Below are 23,206 nucleotides of genomic sequence, written 5' to 3' on the forward strand. Positions count from 1 at the left end.
CTTTCTTAAACAGCATATTTTACTTGTAGCTCTCTGGATTGTAATCCACAGTTGTTATACCTGTTGGGAGGGTGCTAAGGTGTTGGAAAGGGGAAGCATTCTGTAAAAGTTGTAATGAAATCCCACTTGTTTTTGTTTTTAGGAAGCCTGAGTCCCTGAGTTTGGGACTGTCACAAGAATTTCGTAGCTTTTAAGTTCATCCTCTGCTTTTGTGAGATGGGAGGCTTGGAGGAAGTTGGCGTTATCTTCCTGCCCTTTCTGGAAGATCAGATAAGACTCTGGTAAGGTCGTTTACCTTGAGGGCAAGCCTTTGTTAAAGACAAAGTTCTTGAGGGGAAACAAGAGGCTATTTTTCTGCATTCTTCACGTGAGAACTTGGTAGGCTCTTAGAGACAAAAATCTTCCCCAAGCCTGTTCCCCACCCCCAAGCCTGGACCCTCTAGAGTTTTATTTTTTTTTATTTTTTTTCTTGGAAGCTCAAGTCTTTTTTATTGACAGACTCAACAGAACATTTGTGGTAGTAGGGGTGAGTTGGTCACAATATCCTGCTACAGTGATTCTGACATTCAAATTAGACCTATATAAATGTGGCTCCTTTTGATTCCTTCAACTTTGTATTATGATTTTCCGTGCAGATGGGTTTCTTCTTTTTTTTTTTTGAGATAGTCTCAAGTTGTCATCCTGGGTAGAGTGCTGTGGTATCATAGCTCACAACAACCTCCAAGTCTTGTGCTCAAGCAATCCTCTTGCTTCAGTTTTTCTATTTTTAGTAGAGGCAGGGGTCTCACTCTGGCTCAGGTTGGTCTCCAATGGCCTCCCAGAGTGCTAGGATTACAGGTGTAAGTCACCATGCCCAGCCTATAGATGGGTTTCTAAATTGAAACAAATTCGTATCTCCCAAATTTACTTAGTTTTTGGAGAATAACAACTTGAATCAAATTTTTAAAAAGGTGATAGGCTAAAAGAGTAAAAAAAAAAAAAAAAAAAAGGCTAAAAACAAGCTTTTAGGACCAATCAAGAATTACTTAATATTATTCATTTTCTTCTTTAAACATCTTACTTAAGTGCTTTATTAGGGCTACTAGCTGAGGGTTCCCACCACATGCATCAATTTGTTTGTAGGCTTTAGATTCAAGCTCTTTGAGAGTATTTCGAGTATATTCAAAAGAACCTACCTCCTCAAGATAGTGGACACAATATTTTTTAATATCTATGTTTTCTGTTCTCTGGCGCAAGATATTCTGCACCTGAGTGCTTTCAGGCCTAGACCAAATAGCATGAATAGTAGGGAATGAGAACTTTCCCTCTGTTAGATCTTCACAAAAACTTTTGTTTTCACTATATTCTTTGGAGTGTAGATTAGCATAATCATCCCTAATTTGAAAAAAGAGCCCAAGGGTATTAAGTAGTGGCTTTAAATCTTCTTTGTAATCAGAGAATAACTGCATGAGACCTACTGCTAATCCAAACAGCCCACCTGTCTTTTGCAGCACCATAGCTTTATATTCTTCTTCAGTGGGACAAGTATAATGATCCCTCCAGTAAATATCTAGACCTTGTCCCTGATGGAGTTCCAAAAGTTGGCTGGTAGAAAGCTTTACTGCATCTGGGTGATCAAGGGTTAAGACTTTCTCTAAGCCAAGGAAATATACATAATTGGCAGAATTAATGACAGATGGAATTCCATAGATGCTGTGTGCCACTGGAAAGCCACGTCGGAGTTTTGAGTTGTCTTCAATATCATCAATAAGTAAACTGGCATTATGCAACATTTCTGTCACTTCAATGATAATCTGTAGCTTGTCGTCTGGAACTTTCAGCCAATGATTAAATGCCTGTGAAAGTTTGGTTCTCACTTGTTTACCTGGTAACTGAAGTAAGTATTTATAGGGTTCTAGAAGAATTCTTTGGACTGTTTCTTGAGTCTTCTCCATTCTTTTTAAATTTCGAAGTTGATGGTTCAACGATGATATCACACTTTCACGCCGCCAGGGCAGGAGTAGCAGTACTCAGCATCAGCTTCCTACTTTATACTTCGCACTAAAGCTCCTCCTGACGCCTACATGAATCCCTCCCCTTACTTCACCCGAGAACTCTCCGCCCTCCTCAGCAGCCAGCGACGCCGCATTACTCGGTGCGAGAAAATGCGCCATCCCGGTCACACTCCCCTCTAGAGTTTTAAACTCTCAGTGTAGCCCCCAGGGAGCCTCCCCACAAATACTATTTCAAGTGTTCCTACCACTTCCTGGCTCTGGTCTTTTCCGTTCTTCCAGGAGGCTAATCTTGGTTGTGGTTCTTCCTTGTCGGGGCGGTGACCTGCCCTGTGACTTCAGTTCTCTGATGGACCTAGAACAAATCATTGATTTTCAGTTTGTTCAGATCTTTCTTTTTGTGAGGATGGAAACAGGATGACTACCAAGCTCTTTACAAGCTGGAACCGGAAGTGTGTGCAGATAATTTTCTTTAATTAAATTAATTAAGTAATTCAATTACTTAATTTTATTTTTTGAGACAGAGTCTCACTATGTTGCCCTAGGTAGAGTGCTCTGGCATCACAGCTCACAGCAACCTCAAACTCATGGGGTTAGGGGATTAATGTAAAGTTCCAGCCCACAGGTATCTTTCTCATAGTCGGTTTGAGTCAAGCTGGAGAAGCTGGCTCCAGCTTTTACAGTATTGCAGGCTTTCAAGAAGTGGAAACGAGCGTCAGCCTCTTGGTCTTATCCTAAGAGCCTGACTAACTTAGTTCCTATTACCAGATACATCACAGCTGGCTTTCAGTAAAAAATTACAAGGTGTGGTAGCTCGCGCCTATAATCCTTGCACTCTGGCAGGCTGAGGTGGATGGATTGCTTAAGCTCAGGAGTTCAAAACCAGACTGAGAAAGAGTGAGATCCTGTCTCTACTAAAAACAGAAAAACTAGCCAGGAACCATGGCAGCTGCTTATAGTCCCAGAGTGAGACTCTATCTCAAAAAAAAAAAAAAAGAATTTAAAATACCTCGGGAGGCTGAGGCAAGACAATCGCCTAAGCCCAGGAGTTGGAGGTTGCTGTGAGCTGTGTGAGGCCATGGCTCTCTACCGAGGGCCATAAAGTGAGACTGTGTCTCTACAAAAACAAAAAAAAGATTTAGTCATGCTCCTCGGAGTCTTTTGCTTGAGTTGGCCTGAGCTTGGGCTTCCCTCCTTGCTCTTTTTTTTTTTTTTTTTGAGACAGAGTCTCACTCTGTTACCCTGGGTAGAGTGCTGCGGCATAATAGCTCACCCAAACTCTTAGGCGTAAGCAATCCTGTTGCCTCAGCCTCCCAAGTTTCTTGGACTGTAGGTGTTGCAGGAAGACAAGGCCCAAGGGAGAGAAAGAGCACTCGAACACCGCGTTTAAAAGAGGAAGACCTTTATTTCAGCCAGCAGAGAGATGGCACAGAATTAAAAATGGCTGCACTCCTGACTGGATCAGTCTCCTCCTCCTTATTCCCAGTCAAAAAGTTCCAGCCCACAGGTAACTTTCTCATTGGTCAGTTTGAATCAAGCTGGAGAAGCTGGCTCCGGCTTTTACAGAATCACAGGCTTTCACCGAAGTGGAAGCAAGCGTCAGCCTCCAGGTCCCAGGAAGTCAAGTTTCTACAAATTCCTAACAGCTGAGTCCCCATGAGGAGGACCTCACAGGTGTATCCTTGGGGTCTCGTGAAGAAGTCCTCTGATCTCTGTGACCTTGGACCTTACCTTTTCTGGATATCCTTTCTCATAGGCACCCACTATTGTGCCCAGCTAGTTTTTCTATTTTTAGTAGAGGCAGAGTCTTGCTCTTGCTCAGGCTGGTGTTGAACTTCTGAGCTCAGGTAATCCACCCACCTCAGCCTCCCAGAGTGCTAGGATTACAGGCTCAAGCCACCGCACCCAGCCCCCTCCTTGTTCTTATATTAATAGAATCCAATCTAAGCAAGAATTCTGCCAAGTCAGTTTATTGAAAATCTCCCACCCTTGGATCTGACCACCCTCCATATCTTATCCCCCGACCTACCTCAGCAAGCATCCTATCAAGTGGGGTTAGCAGGAAACACCTTACCCTTGATGTTTGTGGTTAGTAATTTTCCATCCACGGACAGCTCCCCCCTCATTGGTTATAAATCCCCATCTGTCCTTGTTGAAGTTGGAGCCAGCCCAGTCTCTGCCCCTTCGGCAAGTAGTCCCTATTCCTATATCTATGGCCACCCTTAAATAAAGTCTGCCCTATCTATCATCTTTAACAAGAGGGTGGGTGCGTTTCTTCTTTAACAAAGTAAAGTGTTATAATGGAAAGAAAGTGTAGACAGCATGTAAGAACAGATGGGTAGTGTAAGCAGACAGAGGGAAACTGAGAAGAAATCACAAAGAAATGCTGGAAATAAAAACAATACAACAAAAATAAAGAATGCCTTCAACGGGCTTAGCAGTAGACTGGACATGGCTGAGGCAAAAATTAGTGAGTGAAGATATGTCAAATAGAAACATTCCCAACTGAAATGCAAGTAGATAAAAAAAATTTTAAAAAAAGGATTCGAATACACAAAACTGTGGAACAGCTGCAAAAGGTACAGTGTATGTGTAATGGGAATACTAGAAGGAGAAAAAAGAGAGAAAGAAGAAACAGTAATATGGATGAGAATTTCCCCAAATTAGGGCGGTGCCTGTGGCTCAAAGGAGTAGGGCGCTGGCCCCATATGCCGGAGGTGGCGGGTTCAAACCCAGCCTTGGCCAAGAAAAAAAAAAAAAGAATTTCCCCAAATTAATGACAGACGCCAACACTACAGATCCAAGAAGCTCAGACAACAAGCAGGACAAATAGCGAAAAATCTACATCTTTGAATATCATACTCAAGCTGCAGAAAATTAAAGACAGTGAGAAAATCTTGAAAGAAGCCAGAAATGAAAAATGCCTTACCCATAAAGAAACAAGGATGAGAATGATAAAGACCATTTAAGCAGAGGGTCAAATGAAACAGTGTTGAAAGAAAAATCCATCCGCTTAGAATTCTGCATCCAGTGATAGCATCCTTCAGAAGCGAAGGAAAAAATAAGGATTATCCAAGACTAACAGAAAGAGAAGGAATCTGTTGGCAGCAGACTTGCCTTGTAAGAAATGTTAAAGTAGGGCGGCGCCTGTGGCTCAGTCGGTAAGGCGCCGGCCCCATATACCGAGGGTGGCGGGTTCAAACCCGACCCCGGCCAAACTGCAACCAAAAAATAGCCGGGCGTTGTGGCGGGCGCCTGTAGTCCCAGCTACTCGGGAGGCTGAGGCAAGAGAATCGCTTGGGCCCAGGAGTTGGAGGTTGCTGTGAGCTGTGTGAGGCCACGGCACTCTACCGAGGGCCGTAGAGTGAGACTCTGTCTCTACAAAAAAAAAAAAAAAAAAGAAATGTTAAAGTAAGTTCTTCTCAGAGAAGGAAAATGATCCAGGTCAGAAGCTCAAATCTTGTTCCTCGGAGAAGGAACAAGTGAAGGTAAAACAAAATCTTTTCTTTTTCTTTTTCTTAACTCTTAATTGAACTAATAAGTAGTCATTTATTTGAGGTAATAATAGCAACAATGTATTGGATGATTATAGCCTGGGGACAGTTAAAATGAATGACAACAATGTCATAAGATGCAGGAGAAAGGCACTGGGTGTCCTCTGTCATAAGGTGACCTGCATGGTATGACATGGTATAGTGCCATTTGAAAGCAGACCTATATTAATTGTAAATATACATTGCAAACTCTAAGACAGCCTCTAACATGTTTTAAAAAGAAGCACAATTGAGAAAACAGGAGAAAAATTTGAATTATAGGGACCAAGGAGGCAAGTTCCCCTTGGCCCTCCGAAGGTTTGCTGAAAAATCAACTTGCAGAAGACAAGTTGATTGGTGAAAAGACATACACATGTGTGTAACTTTCAGAATGGCGCTTTCGTAATGAAGACGCAAAAATACAGCAGTAATTGTTTCTTTTTTTTTTTTGTAGAGACAGAGTCTCACTTTATGGCCCTCGGTAGAGTGCCGTGGCCTCACACAGCTCACAGCAACCTCCAACTCCTGGGCTTAAACGATTCTCTTGCCTCAGCCTCCCGAGTAGCTGGAACTACAGGCGCCCGCCACAACGCCTGGCTATTTTTTTGTTGCGGTTTGGCCGGGGCTGGGTTTGAACCCACCACCCTCGGTATATGGGGCCGGCGCCCTGCTCACTGAGCCACAGGCACTGCCCAATTGTTTCATTTTTATGCTTAGATTCAAAAAAGTATTAACAGTCATGTAGAAATATGATTGGACAGAAGGGTATGAACTAATACTAATAGACTAATACCCAGCAAGACCTGTGTGTCCAGATTCCTCTCAGCCTCTCTGGGCAGCATTTCTTCCCTCTGGATAGGGAGCAGGACCCTCTTTAGAATGGGGGTCTTATGACTTACAGTCAAAGCAGATCAGATAATTTCTTTTTTTTTTTTTTTGAGACAGAGTTTTACTATGTCGCCCTCGGTAGAGTGCTGTGGTGTCACAGCTCACAGCAACCTCAAACTCTTGGGCTTAAGCGATTCTCCCACCTCAGCCTCCCAAGTCGCTGGGACTACAAGTGCCCGCCACAACACCCGGCTATTTTTTGGTTGTAGTTGTTCTTGTTGTTTGGCAGGCCTGGGCTGGATTTGAACCTGCCAGATCCAGTGTATGTGGCTGGCGCCCTAGCCGCTGAGCTACAGGCGCCAAGCCCAGATAAATTCTTTATGGCTAGTTTTTTATTTATTTTTATTTTTTTCTTTTTTGCAGTTTTTGGCCGGGGGCTGGGTTTGAACCCACCACCTCCGGTATAAGGGGCTGGTGCCCTACCCCTTTGAGCCACAGGCCCACCCCTATGGCTAGTTTTTAAACAGAAAGGTGGAAGGAAAATTAGAGTAATATTTTTAGGTTTTGTCCTAAGATTTAGTGAAAAGAGATTCTTATTTCTATGACCCACCTTGGAGAAGAGGGATTCTGGTTTCTATCTAGCCTTGGGGGAGAATGGGACTGAGAGATGGGAGGGTAGGAGAAGGTCAGAGAAAAACTTTTGCTTCTGAGGCTTTCATTTTTGGGGTATCGTCTTCTGAGCCCCAACAGAAGTATAAAATGTGCAATTAAAACCAGAAAAGGTAGAAGAAGAAGGGAAGATTATATACATACACAAATAAATATAAAGAAGAAAATAAAAAAGGCCTATAATCCAATCTACCAGACAATTAATATTAAAATCATATAAAAATAAAATTAGAAAATGCAGAAAGCACAGTTATACAATGAAAATCATCTCTCACTTTACCTAACAATTGTAATCAGTGTAACTGGCTTATTGTACCCTCAATGAATCCCCAACAATAAAAAAAAAAAAAAAAGAAAATCATCTCTCTCCCCAACAATCTCTATCCCATTGTTGATAATTTCTTGCAATTCTTCCCAGAAAACAGCTTTATGCACGTGCTAACATAACAGTTTTTGATTCTATGCATTCTTCTTTAAAAAATTGCTCAAAAAGGGGCAGCACCTATGGCTCAAAGGAGTAGGACTCTGGCCCCATATACCAGAGGTGTTGGGTTCAATCCTGGCCCTGGCCAAAAACTGCAAAAAAAAAAAAAAATTGCTCAAAAGGGATCCAAACTCTACTTACAGTTGTGCATATTGTTTTTGATTGTTAATGATATACCTTTTCATATCCCTGCTCTCAGGTCTTCCTCATTATTTTTAATAGCAACGTTGCATTCCTCCCTATGAAGGGGTTACAGTCTGTTTAATCTGTTGTTTGCTGATGACTCCTTTTCTTGTTTTCAATGTTTCACTGCTGGGAATGATGCTGCGAAGAACATTCTTATTCATTTCTCTCTTTTAAAAAAGTCCTTTTTCTTTTGAAATGTTTAGTCACACTGAAAATACATAAAAAATAACACATTCTTTATCCAGCTTGCCCTAATGTTAATATCTTTTTTTTTTTTTTGAGACAGAGCCTCAAACTGTCTCCCTGGGTAAAGTGCTGTGGCATCACAGTTCACAGCAACCTCCAACTCCTGGGCTCAAGCGAGTCTCCTGCCTCAGCCTCCCAAGTAGCTGGGACTACATCGCCTGCCACAACGCCCAGCTATTTTTTGGTTGCAGCTGTCATTGTTGTTTGGTGGGCCCGGGCTGGATTCGAACCCGCCAGCTCAGGTGTATGTGGCTGGTGCCTTGGCAGCTTGAGCCACAGGCACCGAGCCCTAATGTTAATATCTTATGTCATCAATGTACAAAGATCCAACCAAGAAAATGAACATTGATATGATAAAATAGTAATCTATATTTTCCCATTAATATCCTTTTTTCATTTGTTTAAGATAGAGTCTCACTTGTCACCCTCAGTAGAGTGACTCTTGGGCTCAAGGGATTCTCTTGCCTCAGCCTCCCAAGTAGCTGGGACTATAGGCACCTGCCACAACACCCGGCTATTTTCAGAGACGGGGGTCTCACTCTTGCTCAGGCTGTTCTCAAACCTGTGAGCTCAGGCAATCCACCCACCTCAGCCTCCCAGAGGGCTCGGATTACAGTCATGAGCCACCATGCCCGGCCCCATTAATATCCTTTTTGTAGTTCAAGATTCGATCCAGGATTCTACTTGGCGTCTAGTTGTTATATTAGCCAGGGCTCTCCAGAGAGACAGAACCAATACCATAGATAGCTAGATGATAGACAGAGAACAGATAGATGAGAGGGGGTTTATTAGGAGAACCGGCTGGCTCACATGGTCACGGAGGCTGAGAAGCCTTCTCCACTCACATGCCACCAACTCATGTGCCAATCTTTTATGGAAGGACACTCCCAGACACAGCAGAAATAATGCATTGCCAGTTCTCCAGGTATCCCTTAATCCAGGAACTTGACACCTCAAATTAACCACAAGTCCAACCCTTGTTGTCTTGGCACCCATACACATCTCCTTAAACCAAACTTAATCTCCAGTTCAAGACCATAGTAAGGTCATAGCTCCACTTAACATGACACAAGTATCCTGCACACAAACAAAAACGCATGAATCCCTTCCCTGGAAGAGCCGATAAAGTCCTTGGGTGGTGTTTCCTCTTTTCCTGATGTCCCATAATTTAAATACTATGATGTCAAATTAATAGTACTTAAATACTGATATAAAGTCAATGTATCTTACATCACATGATAAAGGAATAAGAGAGGAATGAAAAAACAAAGCTTTGTGCCTAAATGTACGCATATGCACAAACACAGACATATTCTGAACAATAGGGAGAAAATACTCATGACGATTAACATACTCGGGTCTGTAACTGGTCATGTGACCATGGCTGGTTTTTATACCTACCTCCTTCTACTACCAATTCTGTATTCCCTTTGCTTCCAGCAAGTACCACAGACGGTGGTGGTTCTGTGCCACCAGTTGGGTCTGGAATGTTGACCCAAACTCAGCATTCCTACAAGGGCTGGGCCATTCACAGTCAGGCCTGCACCGTGTTCTGTAATTTCCTACTGACTTTAAGCACAGGGCATGGTAAACTAAAGAGATGTCCTAGCAGGGGTGTTCAATCTGCAGCCCACATGTCACCTGTGGATTATTTGAGGCCTGTTTTGCTTCTCTGGGGTGTTGGATATCATGAATATTATACACAGACTCTTTTTTTTTCTTAGCTTTTGTTAGTGTATTTAATTTGTGGCTCACGATAACTCTTCTTCCAGCCTGTATCAGGAAAAGATTAGACACCCCTGCTTTCCATACTCTAGGCATACTCTTCCTGACCTCCATAGTGGAGGAGGGCCCAATTTTTCCCCTTGGTAGTCTGCATCCATCCCTCCAGCCATCATTACAATGTCCTTTTTAGCCTGCTGACTCAGAGACACGAGGAACGCACAGTGGCCAGTGGTCTTAACTTCCAGTTCAATGGAGTCACTGTTGTGTCGCCTGGTGGCAGCATTTCTTCCTCTGGAACTGAGAACTCTAGGCCAGCAAGCCATTAAGTCACAGAAATAGGAAGCAAAAATTTTGCTGTGTTTGCAGTTGGTGACTTGGAAAAAGAAAATAAACATTTTTAATTTTGCTAGTAGATCACTAGGGGTAATGGTGGGTGGTATCACTCCCATTTCCACCCCTTGATTCTCGGACCCATGAATCCTGGCTTTGGGAGAAACAAGACTATAACAATTTCGGATGCTGATTCAGAGCATATTCAGCCTTCTGGAGAGCCTTGCCCCATTGTTGCAAAGTTTTGCCACCTCTCTGGCACTGTAACTGTGACTTCATTTATTTATTTATTTATTTTTGTAGAGACAGAGTCTCACTTTATGGCCCTCGGTAGAGTGCCGTGGCCTCACACAGCTCACAGCAACCTCCAACTCCTGGGCTTAGGCGATTCTCTTGCCTCAGCCTCCCGAGTAGCTGGGACTACAGGCGCCCGCCACAACGCCCGGCTATTTTTTGACTGCAGTTTGGCCGGGGCCGGGTTTGAACCCGCCACCCTCGGTATATGGGGCCGGCGCCCCACCGACTAAGCCACAGGCGCCGCCCCTGTAACTGTGACTTCAAAAGGATGTCCCACCATTCTATGGAGCCAATAATTGAGCAGAGAGACACATTCAGATTAGGAATATGTTACCTTCAAAATCTGGCACCAGATCAATTATGTAGATAGACAGTATATCTACATATCCTATATGATATATAATGTTAATACACACACATAGAGAGAGAGAGGCAAAAGTGTGCATCTGTATTAGTCAGAGTTCCACAAAGAAAAAGAACCAGTAGGGTGTGTATATGTAGAAAAGGTATTTATTACTATTTTTAAGTAATTTGCTCATGTAATTATGGAGGCTGGCAAGTCAAAGCTCAGAGTCGGCTGGCAGGCTGGAGACTTAGGGAGGACATGATGCTGCAGTTCAAGTCCAGAGTCTATCGACAGCAGAATTCGCTCCTGCTCGAGGGAGAACCATCTTCCTGCTACTCAAGCCTTCACCTGATTGTGTGAGGCCCACCCACATGTGGAGGGCGATCTGTTTTCAATGTTAATCTTGTCCAAAAACAGCCCCCAGAGAAACATCCAGAATAATGTTTGACCACATATCTGGGCACTGTGGCCCAGCTGAGTTAACAATGAAAGCAAACCACCATGATATGTACAGGAGCACAGTTAAATATGCTTTCAGCTCTGTCTGCTGAGATGGACTAGAATTAGTATGGCCCCAGTCATCATGAGTGTATTTAGCACCCAGATTTTAGTCTCGAATCCTGTTTCCTAAAGTAAAGAATCAGAACTTCTTGGAGAAATGGCTGATTCCAGCATTGGGACAGGGAAAATACAGATGAAAGTGGAAGAGCTTGTGGCACCAAAAACCAAGGAAGAATTCAAAATCTGGGACAATTTGAGTAACAAAATAAATAATCATGGCCTTGGATTATAACTCAGAATAAACTATTTGAGTTTATTTGCAAATTTTTAATGGTAGGGCAGCTTTTTCTCAGAGTAAAAGTCCAGTTAATAAATATAGAAGGAATACTGGAAATAAGAAATAGCCATTAGGTGTACACCAGAGTATTAATGAAGGGAAGAGTCTGACAGATGCTAAAATGAGTGGGCCAGAGTATGAGGAGAAACAGGACATTTGTAAACTTGCAAAGTATCTCCTCATAAGATACTCATTAATTATAAAGGATAGGCAGTAATTTTATAGGGGAGAAACCTGGCAGATCTTTCCTGAACCAAATAAGCCAAGTTAACATCACCAGTGGGAAAGCGTCTGGACAACACGAACCTCCAAACATGACGCACTCAAGATCACAGGAGGACACAAGATCACTCCTGTAGGAGTCTTTCCCCATATATAATTTAATTGACTCATAAGAAATTAATCAGAAAATGCAATTTAAGGGACTATTTACAAATAACTAGCTAAAACCCTTCTAAGGTGTAGAGTTCATAAAAGAGAAAGAGGCAGCACCCGTGGCTCAGTCGGCAGGCGCCGTCCACACACACCTAGGGTGACAGGTTTGAATCCGGCCTGGGCCTGCTAAGCAACAATGACAACTGCAACCAAAAAATAGCCGGGTGTTGTGGTGTGTGCTTGTAGTCCCAGCTACGTGGCAGGCTGAGGCAAGAGAATAGCTTAAGCCCAGGAGTTTGAGGTTGCTGTGAGCTGTGACACCCCAGCACTCTACCCAGGACGACAGCTTGAGACTCTGTGTCCAAAAAAATAAAATAAAATAAAACAAAAGAGAAAGAAAAACTGAGGAATTGTCACAAATTGGAGGAAACTAAGATGACATGATGACAACAATTAGTGAGAATCAACTGTCTATGTGTGTATGTGTGTGCATGTGTGTGTGTATACATCTCCAGCATATATCCAGGATACATCCAAGGGCTCATACTGATACCTTGAATTCCAATTCAGTGTCACAGGACTTGCTCCAGCCTTGCTTCTTTGCTTATTTCTAACCCCGTTTTCCAACAATAAAAAACATGGCTTTTGTTATCCACAACATATTTACTTAGCTACTCAATCCTAGTATATACACATAAAATAGTTTCAGGATTGCTAACTCATACTACCACAAAAAAATTTACTACCAAGAGTTCAATCTTGTGCAAACTTCTTTTTGTCCCTAGTTTTACAGTAAATGTAACTATTACCAAACAGTCAAAATAGCTGTTTCCCTGAGTTTCCTAAATGAGTTTTCTTCCCCACTGTCTTTCGTGTGGTAACATTATTCATTTATAATACTGTTAGGTTCATTTAGCTACTGTTTGACAGCCTGGTTAATCTATTAATCCATTCTGGGAGTATGTGAAAAGCTGCTGTGGTTCTAAGAGCTATGGGAAAGGTATATGAGGTTGGGCAATTAAGTTCACAAATTCATCCTAGAAAAAGTGCTACGTACCTCATTGCCGACCATCATTATGGTCACCTTTGAAGTACTCCCCTTGGGAAGGTGTGCACTGATGCCAGCTCTGATGGCCCTTCTAGAAAAAGGGTTCCAAAATGGCTTTGAAACGTGGACTAGGCGCTGGCATTGTGCATGGTTTCTCAAGGGGAGTGCTTTGAAGGTGACCATAGTGACATTCAGCAATGAGCTTTGCAGCCCTTCTTCTAGGATAAGTTCACAAACTTAGTTGTCTGACCTCCTACTCAGAGAAGTGTCACCCCCATCTCTCTCCGCCCCATTCCCTCTACCCACAGCAGGTAAACTCATGTCCTTACTTCCTGATTTATCTTTGCTGTATTCTTTTCATTCAAATGAATAGATACACAAGTATTATCTCGTGTCTCCCCCCCCCTTTTTTTCCTCATGTGCTTCTTAAAAATATATTTATCTTGTGGGTGGCGCCTGTGGCTCAGTCGGTAAGGCGCTGGCCCCATATACCGAGGGTGACGGGTTCAAACCCAGCCCCGGCCAAACTGCAACCGAAAAATAGCCGGGTGTTGTGGCGGGCGCCTGTAGTCCCAGCTACTCGGGAGGCTGAGGCAAGAGAATCGCTTAAACCTGGGAGTTGGAGGTTGCTGTGAGCTGTGTGAGGCCACAGCACTCTACCGAGGGCCATAAAGTGAGACTCTGTCTCTACAAAAAATATATATATATATATATTTATCTTGAAAACATTTTGCAAAATTTTCTATGAGGTAAAGTCCAAGCACAAGATTTCTGGTGTGTGCTGCATATGTTTCTTAGATCACATAAACTGCTTCCACATAATAGAATAGGTGCTTGGTAAATATCTGTGGAATGAATGAATGAATTCCTGGCTTGAGAATAACTCACTGCGTGATTTGGGGAAAGTCTCTCCATCTCTCTGCACTTTGGTTGCCCCAACTTCCTAGTAAGGGAATGTTCTGCCAACTCCGGCATTAGTGGCTATTCTGGGACAGTCACATGCGTATCTGGCCCTTTCCCTCTTTGCTCTTCATGTTTCCTCTTCTTGCCATTTACCTTCTTCATTTCATCTCCATAAATAACCTGTAACAATAACAAAATCTGATACGACGACGACAATGGCCGCCACTATTCATTGAGCACTTGCCATGTGCATTATCTCACTTAATATCAAATAAATTAATACTTACAAAACCACACTGTGGAGGCCCTAATTCAGCCCCACAGAAATGTTTTCCCCTCCTCCAACTCTCCTCCTAAGACAAAGACACAAAGGATCTGGCTAGCCCCACTCCCCTGAAGTTCTTATCTAACCTGACAGGCAACCTGTGGAACGTGCCACCCTCACCCCCATATAAAAGGGGTCTCTCACTGCCCCCTCCACCTCAGGTGCAGACACCATCTTTGCACTGTCCAGGCAGGGCCACCCTCTCCTTTTTGTTGTTGTTGTTGCAGTTGTCATTGTTGATTTTAGCTGGCCAGCCGGGTTCAAACCCCCCAGCCTCAGGATATGTGATCACCCTACCTACTGAGCTACGGGTGCCGCCCACCCTTTCCTTTCAACAAACCTGGCCTGAACATCTCCTCTGTAGCCTTGTCCCTGGGAGCCACCATTTATACCTTTCACACGTGTGGTAGGAATTTTTCTTATTTCTCTTTTACAGATGGGGAATTTCAGGTCCGGGAGGTTTACTAACTTGCCCAAGGCTGTATAGTTCTAAATTAGGGTGGCAAGTCTTGAACTCCTGCCTGCCTGACCACTCAAGCCACACGGTTATGCACTTTATGGAACATTCGTCCTGTGCCTGGCCCACTCCTGCAAGCACAGTTCTACTGAGTTGCTGATCAAATCTCCTAAGCCCAGCATTTCCCAGGCCTGGTGGATATAAATAGCTGTTCTATGATCAAATAAGTCAAAGGCTCTGTCCCCCAGGACTCCTCGGTGCTTTGTGTGCATTGTGACTCTCCACAGAGGGCCTGCAGGGTGCTTACGTCTGAACTGACCTAAGCATGAAATCTTTTTTCCCTGCAACATTTGCTAACTTCCCATGTCTTTGTCCTTTGGGCCATACCTTAGCTAATGTCACCCTTGGGTTTTTAGAGACAATGAGATCCAAGGGAGCCTTTCTTCAGGACTGAGGGTAATTTTCCTAGGAAGCTTGCAGCCTGGGAACCATCTACAGGCCAAAACCAGTGACTTAATGGTGGGTTTTCTGGCCCTGGAGAAGCTGTCAGGAGAGTAGATGAGGACATTAGGGCCTGCCTGGCCCACTGCACAGCAAACGTAGTTGGCAGCTGCTTCCTGCTTCCTGAAGCTAGTTCTAGGGCTGAGGCAATGCTCCTTCCCCCTTTTATTTGGAGTAGGGAGTTTGGCCTCAGCTGTGTTTCCTCTGGCTCAAGAGGCAAGTGCTAAATATGGTTTCTACCATTAGAAAAGGTTTCCTGCAACACAGAAAAGACCCCAGAGACGCCCAGGCGCTGTCAGAGCACTTCTGTACCATGATCAAGGCCGCCACCTTGCTTCACTCCAGGGGGCGCTGTTCATGGAGGGCACAAGGAATACTGAGTGGTGCCCTGCTGAGTGGCATCCCCTGGAATTTTGTAGTGTCCTCATGTTGTCTTTTTTAATTTCCTAACCCCCAAATCAAGGCTTTATTCTACTGAAAAAGGAAAAAAGGAGAATTTCAAATGTTAGGCCTCTAAATGCTTACAATTCCAGCATCATCTAGAATACCTTAATGAGAGTTCTTACTATTAAAAAAAAAAAAGAAAGAAAAAAAATCGCTCAGTGAGGGATAAATGATGATGTGATCAGATATTTTAGAAACTTTCATGTTAAATAAAATGTAAAGGGTTTCTTTGCTACATGACTTGTCAGAGCCTTTAACACCCTGAAGACTCTATAAATTCACGAGGGAGAGATGGGCTGTGGCATTTCTCAAACTTATTTCATTAGAGTCTTTCTTTCCTTCTTTCTTTCCTTCTTTCATTCTTTCTTTCTCTCTCTCTCTTTCTTTCTTTTGCTAATGTATCAGAAAACATACTGTGGAAATATTTCCTAGAAGTCAAAATAATAACTCACTGAGCCACAGGCGCCGCCCAGTCAAAATAATAACAACAACAACAAAACATATCTGGGAAACTCTGGCATAGAAGAGTATGTTTTCCTGAAAAAGTCAACTTTCCCCCACGGACTGTATAGAACACCATTCTTCTCCTCTTGTCCAACTTGAATCACTGAACCTGGAGCAGCCCAGCCCATCAGCCTGTGGGACCCTCCATGAAGTCCCAGGATATGTTGTTGCTGAGCTGATCCAGTCTGTGTGACTGGGATGCCTCAGTTTCCCCCCCTAGTGCTGCCGTTTCCAACTGGGATGGGACTATCCTTTCAAAGTCCAGCATATTTTGCCAATCTGAACACAACTAGGTACAGCCCAGGGACCCTGGACCCTGCCTCGCACCCACTGTTGCTGTCTGGGGAATCACTGTGGAGAGTGTGGCTGCCTGGAATCCTGTTCTTTGCTGGACCCTATCCCACCCCACCTCCACTACCTCCTGCCATTTTTGCTTAGGCTTTGATACCAAACAGAGGTGAGTTCTCATTCTGACTTGGCCACACTTCCCAGCTATGTGAATCTGGGGTGGGGGTTGCCATGTGACTCCTTTGGAGCTAATTATCATTATTTTTATTTTTTTTTTGTAGAGACATTGTCTCACTTTACCGCCCTCGGTAAAGTGCCGTGGCCTCACACAGCTCACAGCAACCTCCAACTCCTGGGCTTAGGCGATTCTCTTGCCTCAGCCTCCCAAGTAGCTGGGACTACAGGCGCCTGCCATAATGCCCGGCTAAGAGCTAATTATTAATAAGCCCACATCATAAGGAAGACACACTTGCACCAAATAAAGGATGTAGTGGGCACACAGTGAATCTTAGCAAGTCGTCTATGATTGAGTGACTCCCAGCTGTGCTACTACCCGGCTGTATGTGCCTTGTGCAAGGTACTTCTTGACACTGAACTTCAGTTTCTAATGTTTAAAGTAAGAATAGTCATACATATTTCAGCAAGTCATTGGAAATTGAATGAGAAAATGCATGAAAATGCTCTTTAGAAACCATGAAGCACTATGTAGTTACAGTAACCATGGAAACAACAGTGAGATGTGCAGTTACTGCACCAACCACCAGCAAACACATTCTAAATCTCTGAGGAATTCTGTGTACTTGGCAGCTATTCCCATGGATTGGCAACCATTCATTCCACAGATATTTTTGGCTGCCAATGTTATGCCAGGCTCCAAGGTTAGGAGCCTGGCATAGGATACCTATTAAGAACTGGGAAAGGTATGAGATTTTACCCTACTGGAGAGCTAATTTGGATGCTGGGAGAAGACAAAAGACTCCTGGGTCAGAGACAAAGAACTTTATTGCTCACAACATGACAAGCAGCACAAGCATCAGCATGTTTGCATTAGTTCCTTTTGTCCTGAAGTCCCACAGAGGTAAGGCTGCTAGATTTAGAAAATAAAAGTACAGTGCACCCACTTGAATTTGAATTTTAGATTAACAATGAATACATTTCTAGTTTGTTTTACATTTTTTATGGGACATATATATACTAAAAACTAATCATTGTTTATCTGAAATTCAAGTTGCACTGGGTATCTTATTTTATTTTATTTTATTTTTTGAGGCAGAGTCTTGCTCTATTGCTCTGGCTAGAGTGTAATGGCTAGAGTTTGAAACTTCAAACTCCCAAGCTCAAGCAATCCTCTTGCCTCAACCTCCTGAGTAGCTGTAACTATTTTTTCTATTTTTGATGGAGATGTGGTCTTGTCTCATGCAGGCTGGTTTCGAACTCTTGACCTTAAGTGATCCTTCCATCTCAGCCTTCCAGAGTGCTGGAATTGCAGGAGTGAGCCACCACACCCGACCCAGTGTCTTATATTTTTAACTGTCACTTGTAGGCAAGTCTACACAGGAGTGACATAAATGAGTCAAGCAGTATGACCACACACACAGTGGGTTATATTACAAGATGCCTCGGAGCTTAGAAAACCCAAATATTTTATAATGGACAGTAAGCCTAGCATGCCTACCCTTTGATTCAGAGAGACACTTGCTCTACCTTCCAAGCTGTTTGCTATACAAATGTCCTTGAAAAGATGGTCCAAAACAAGGGCAGGCAGTGGCTCTTTTTGCAAGACTTGGGAAACCCAGGGAGAATTATCACCCAATAGCACCCCAATTGATGTGGGGGTATAGGAGATGTCTGTGGTTTCTGTCACCTGGAATCACTATATTGTGATAATTGCTTGTCAGTGAGGCTGGGTTTCATCCACATCCTCAACTAACTCCCATTCCCACCACAGTTATACTCTTTTGCAGGAAGAGAGGAAGTTGTCCAGCAATACGGGTGTAAATCTGCACAAAATAAGAGATGGATAAAAATACATGTCCATTCATTCATTCAGCAAATGCCTGTCCAGGCACCAGACTAGGCATCAGACCTACAGCCGTGGAAGAGACCCACCTGGTCCTTGCCCATGTACAGCTTGTAGTCTGATGGATCTGTGAAGGGTAGTAGGAGAAAAATGATGGCTCCTTTTTGTAAAGAAGCAGCTCCAATCTCAAAGCCCCTTGCTTGGCTCTCTGTCCTGGTGGCCTCTGCTGCAAGAGTCTGCCTGTTGTCCGCCAATCTGCCTCCTATGTCTCCACTTCTCCAACTGTGGCTGCTGCCTGGCAATGCCTCTTCTCCCTCCTCTTTCCTCCTGCCCGTATCCTGCTTTTCCGTGGAAAATTTCAGCTCAAATCCTGCCCCCTCCAAGAACCTTTCCCAGAATGACACTTCCTGTCTTTGTATTCCCGCTCTAGATTCTAACCTCACCTTGAGCTCTGTAATCAACCTCTTTGGATTAGAAGTATAGGGACAGATCTGGCGTTTGAACACTGGGATCAGACTGCCTGGGTTTCAGACCAGACTCTGCCACTTAAAAGCTGAGCAGCCCTGGGAAAATGGCTTTGCCTCTCTGGGCCCCAGCTTTCTCATCAGGCTAATAAAATCACAGTGGAAGATTGAATGAGATAATGTAGGAAAAGGGCTTACAAAGCATAAATGCTCACTCATTAAGTCATAATGAGGACAACTGTGGCAAATCGCTTTTATATTCCATTTCTTTTGATCTTCTACAACAACCCTCTCTGGCAAGTGTTATAATCCCCATTTTACAGATGTGGAAACTGAGGCTCAGAAAAATTAAATGATTTGCCCAAGCAGTGCTAGTAAGTGATAGAGCTTAGGGTCAAACCCCGGCTGGCCTGATTACAGAATCTGTGTTCTCTCAACAGAAGGCCTACGGGGCTTGGAGGTCAAGTTCACTTCAAATGCAAGCGGTGGCTTCTGGAAAGTGGGGGACCATGAACCCAAGATAATGATTCTGCATTCTAAGCTGCTCGATGCAGAACTTGGGTTGGCTCCCTTCACATGTTGGTTTGTTGTTCCTCATCTCCAGTGTGGGAAGAAACAGGCTGTCTGCAAGATAAACACAATTTGTGGACACTTGAACCTCTGGCTGTCTTGGCAATGTTAAAGTCATTTTGAGCCCTCGCAGAACTCTGTCTGCAGGTTTCCTTCTTCTCTGGCTCAGTCTCCCGCACCATTTCCCGCCCAGCCTTGCTCCTAAGCCCCAGCATAGAGGCTGTCTGCTCGCCTACCTCTAGTTTGCTCTGGGAAGCGGCATCTCTGAGCTTTCTGAGATGCCCAGGACACTGAGAGAGGCTGACAGCCAGCAGGAGCAGACAGCAGAAAAGGTGCTTGGCCTGGGTTGGTAGCCATAACCTGTACCTGATCCTTAGTGTCACCAGGGTCTAATAGCCCTCTCTTCTTCTAAGTTCCAGTGACAAATGTGGGCTCTTCCATGCCCTCTGGCAACAAATCATACCCCATCTTCATTCTTTAAGTTAAATTAAAACCAGCTGCTTCCAGATGTCCTGTATTATCAGAGACCCTGAGGATACCGGCATTACAAAGTGGGGCTGCCAGGTAGACTGCCCTGCGCCAATACCTTTGCTGGCTGCCACGTGGCACTGCTTGGGTGACGACCCTCCATGTCTGTCCACGGGTGGCTGCCTCGTGTCTGTTGGCTTCTTATTCAGACTATGGTGACACTTCCAAGGACAGAAGCTCAGCTGGCAATTCCAGCCCCTCAGTGCTGAGCTCAGCCAGGAGTGTCCTGAGGCTTTGCAGTGCTCACCCCCCATGAAGCTTCAGAAGCAGCAAGAGGGTGACTTGTGCCACTGGCTGGTCCCTCCCTAATCATGAGAGACCCCCTACCCCAGAAAGCACACTCTGCTTTGCAACCCTAGAAACATTAGGGTGCATTCTGCCCCTTGCCCTGCTATGGGGCTTCGGGATACACCAGAAAGGCTGGGAACTTAGAAATACAAAGGACTGGCTGGGCGCAGTGGCTTGTGCCTATAATCTCAGCACTCTGGGAGGCCAAGGCAGCGGGAGTTTGAGACCAGTCTGAGCAAGAGTGAGACCCTGCCTCTACTGAACATAGAAAAACTAGTCAGGTATCATGGTGGGTATCTGTAGTCCCAGATAGGAGGCAAGAGGATTGCTTGAGCTCAAGAATTTGAGGTTGCTGTGAGCTATGACGCCACAGCTCTCTACCCAGGGTGACAGAGTGAGACTCTATCTCGAACAAATGGACTTGGTGCCCGCAGCTCAGTAATTAGGGTGCCGGCCACATACATGGAAACTGGCAGGTTCGAACTCAACCCGGGCCTGCTAAACAACAATGACAACTGCAACAACAACAACAAAAATAGCCGGGCGTCACGGCAGGCTGCTTGTAGTTCCACTACTTGGGAGGCTGAGACAAGAGAATCCCTTAAGCCGGAGAGTTTGAGGTTGCTGTGAGCTGTGATGCAGCACTCTACCGAGGGTGACATAAACTGTCCGTAAAACAAAACAAAACAAAACAAAAATCAAACAGAAAGAGAAAGGGCTAAAAAAAAAAAAAAGAAAGAAAGAAAGAGAAAGGGCTAGTGCACTCAGTGACTCCTGTTCCTTCCCGAGCCAAATAATCTCCTTTCCCTGCAACACACCATGGCTCCAATCGGCTCTGTGAAGAAGTCTTCTTATCTAACAGTGAAAATATGAAACTCAAGTCACGCTCTCTGAAGACCAGTCCCCCACCTCATGGCAGCACCCACAGCCAGTTCTCACAGCCCCTCTGAGAGGTGGCCTCTATGAATCATTTCAGAGAAAGACAAGCTCTTTCATAATGAACCATCATGATCAGAAAGGCCATCGCCTGCTGAGCGCTTACAAGGCACTTCACAGGGGAAGCCCGATGTCAGATGGTGCGAGCCCACCCTGTGGATCTGCTCCAGAAGGTCCAATACCCTCTATCCTCACTTCACCCAGTTTCACAGTCCCTAAAAGTCCAAAGCACTGCCCAAGTTTATCATTTGTGCCGGCCAAACTTCTTTAACAATCAGACCCAGAATGTAATGGGGTAACCAGCACAGAGGTTTGATTTTCCCTCAGGAGAAGGAGAGGGGCTGCCCTGTTGACGGGGTGGGGCAGAGGCCTGGGCAGTGGTGGATCTGCTATGCTCAGTGCATGGCCCAGGCCATCCCAGGAGCAGGGATGGGCTGGTGTGGGCAGCTCTCTGGGCCAGGCCTGGAAGGGTCACTCATCACTCCCATGCTCTGTCCACTGTCTCCAATAAGGTCACTTGGCCACACCTCTCTGCAGAGGAGGCTGGGGAGTGTCCCCAAACTCTGAGCCCAGGAAGAGGGATTGAATGGATTTCCGTGCGAAACTCATGGTGTCTGCCAAACCAAGCTTTCTCAGATCTCTGGCTTTTTCTTCCCTATGTGTGGTCTCTGTTTTATGCTATCTTGACACAGGCAGGAAACTTAGCCCTTTTTGAGTGTTACACACACACAGATGTTTCTTGTATAAAGTACGTGAGGGACTGGCAGATGTTACTGATGATTTGGGAGAGGAAAAAGGATAGAGGTACTGTTACCAAAAACGTCTGGAAAAGAGTGCAATGCATCAGCATTCTAGAACTCTCCTTCAGTCTGGGTCTCTGGCTTTTCTCCCCCCCCCCCCCCCCCCACGAGCACTCTTTCTCTCTGGGTCTTCTGCAGGCCCCTTCCTCTGCCTTGTGTCAGCTCACCTTATCACATCTAGCCCGGGAGGAGGGGAATGTCTCACAAAGAAGCTTATCAAATGTTTTCCCCAAATAAAGACAGTCCCCAGCCGCTGAGCTAATGTATTTACCCTTTGTTCACATTCTGAGTAACCCGGGATAGGCAGCACTTTACAAGCTGACACTAAGAGAAGGAAAGCACTTGCTTAATTAAACAGCTGTAAAGTAATAGAGGTGACTCGGCCAGTAGACTTGGCCTTAAGACAACAAGGCTGGTGTGGGACAAAGAGAAGGCACTGATGGCTCTTAGGTGACCTGCATGGTCCCAGAGGTTTATATTTCTTTTTATTTTACTTATAAAGAAAGTAAGCAGCAGAGACAGAGAAGTGGCTTGCCTTACATGAGGAGTCTCTCCCCTGCCCCCGCTTGGGGGTGAACCCTGGAGACCTGAGTTTTAGCTGCAGCTCTGTTCTTTTTTTTTTGCAGTTTTTGGCTGGGGCTGAGTTTAAACCTGGTATATGGAGCTGGGGCCTTATTCCTTTGAGCCACAGGTGCCACCCATGCAGCTCTGTCCTTGAGCTCTGTCACTTTGGACAAGTCCCCGGAAAGGGACTGAACCGATAGGGCTGGATTGGGCAGTTCCTCCCAGTGCTGTCCAGGAGGCTGGGATTCTACTTCTGCTGGGCCTGCTGATGTTTCTTTGGCCACCTCTGTGGAGCAGAACCCAGAGGGGACTCCCTGCCCGTGTGGGCTCTGAGTCTCAATTTTGACCCTAATCACCAATGTCACGACAGATTTTGTAGAAAGGGATCCTGGGTACCCTGCCCACCCCATATGGCTCCCTTCTAGCACAGGCTCATGTGCAGCCAAGCCAGAAACTACAATTGCCCCAAATTGTTTTCTAAATAACCAAGAGGACTGAGTTGCTGAGGAAGACAGACAGTGGATAATGAATAAAGCCAATTTCAAAACTCTCTTCTGGTTCTGGTCATAGGGGAGTGGCACGAGGTCAATGCCTCAGGATCCTTTGGCCGCTGGGTCAGTCTCTGGCTTCCCCAGACAGGTGAGAGCACTTTCTTTTAGAGTGACCAACTCATCCCAGTTTGCCTGAGATGATCCAGTTTTACAACTGAAAATCTCAC

The 23,206-nt window shown here is 44.7% G+C and overlaps 1 protein-coding gene across 1 annotated transcript; it reads right to left on the bottom strand.

Annotated features, from left to right (window-relative positions):
• Positions 1–945: 945 nt before the first annotated feature.
• On the bottom strand, positions 946–1,976 carry LOC128574628 (geranylgeranyl pyrophosphate synthase-like). Its single transcript, XM_053575464.1, has 2 exons — positions 1,865–1,976; positions 946–1,793 (listed from the first exon to the last, which is right to left on the bottom strand). The coding sequence occupies exon 2, from the start codon at positions 1,770–1,772 to the stop codon at positions 1,032–1,034; it is 741 nt and encodes a 246-aa protein (XP_053431439.1). The 5' UTR covers positions 1,773–1,793; positions 1,865–1,976; the 3' UTR covers positions 946–1,031.
• Between the last annotated feature and the right edge of the window lie 21,230 nt (positions 1,977–23,206).

The sequence above is a fragment of the Nycticebus coucang genome, chromosome 2, assembly GCF_027406575.1.
Source record: "Nycticebus coucang isolate mNycCou1 chromosome 2, mNycCou1.pri, whole genome shotgun sequence".
Classification (NCBI taxonomy): Eukaryota; Metazoa; Chordata; class Mammalia; order Primates; family Lorisidae; genus Nycticebus; species Nycticebus coucang.

What these genes read in the sequence shown, in the direction of transcription:
- LOC128574628 (XM_053575464.1), bottom strand. Translation starts at nt 1,772, where the DNA reads ATGTTGCATAATGCCAGTTTACTTATTGATGATATTGAAGACAACTCA.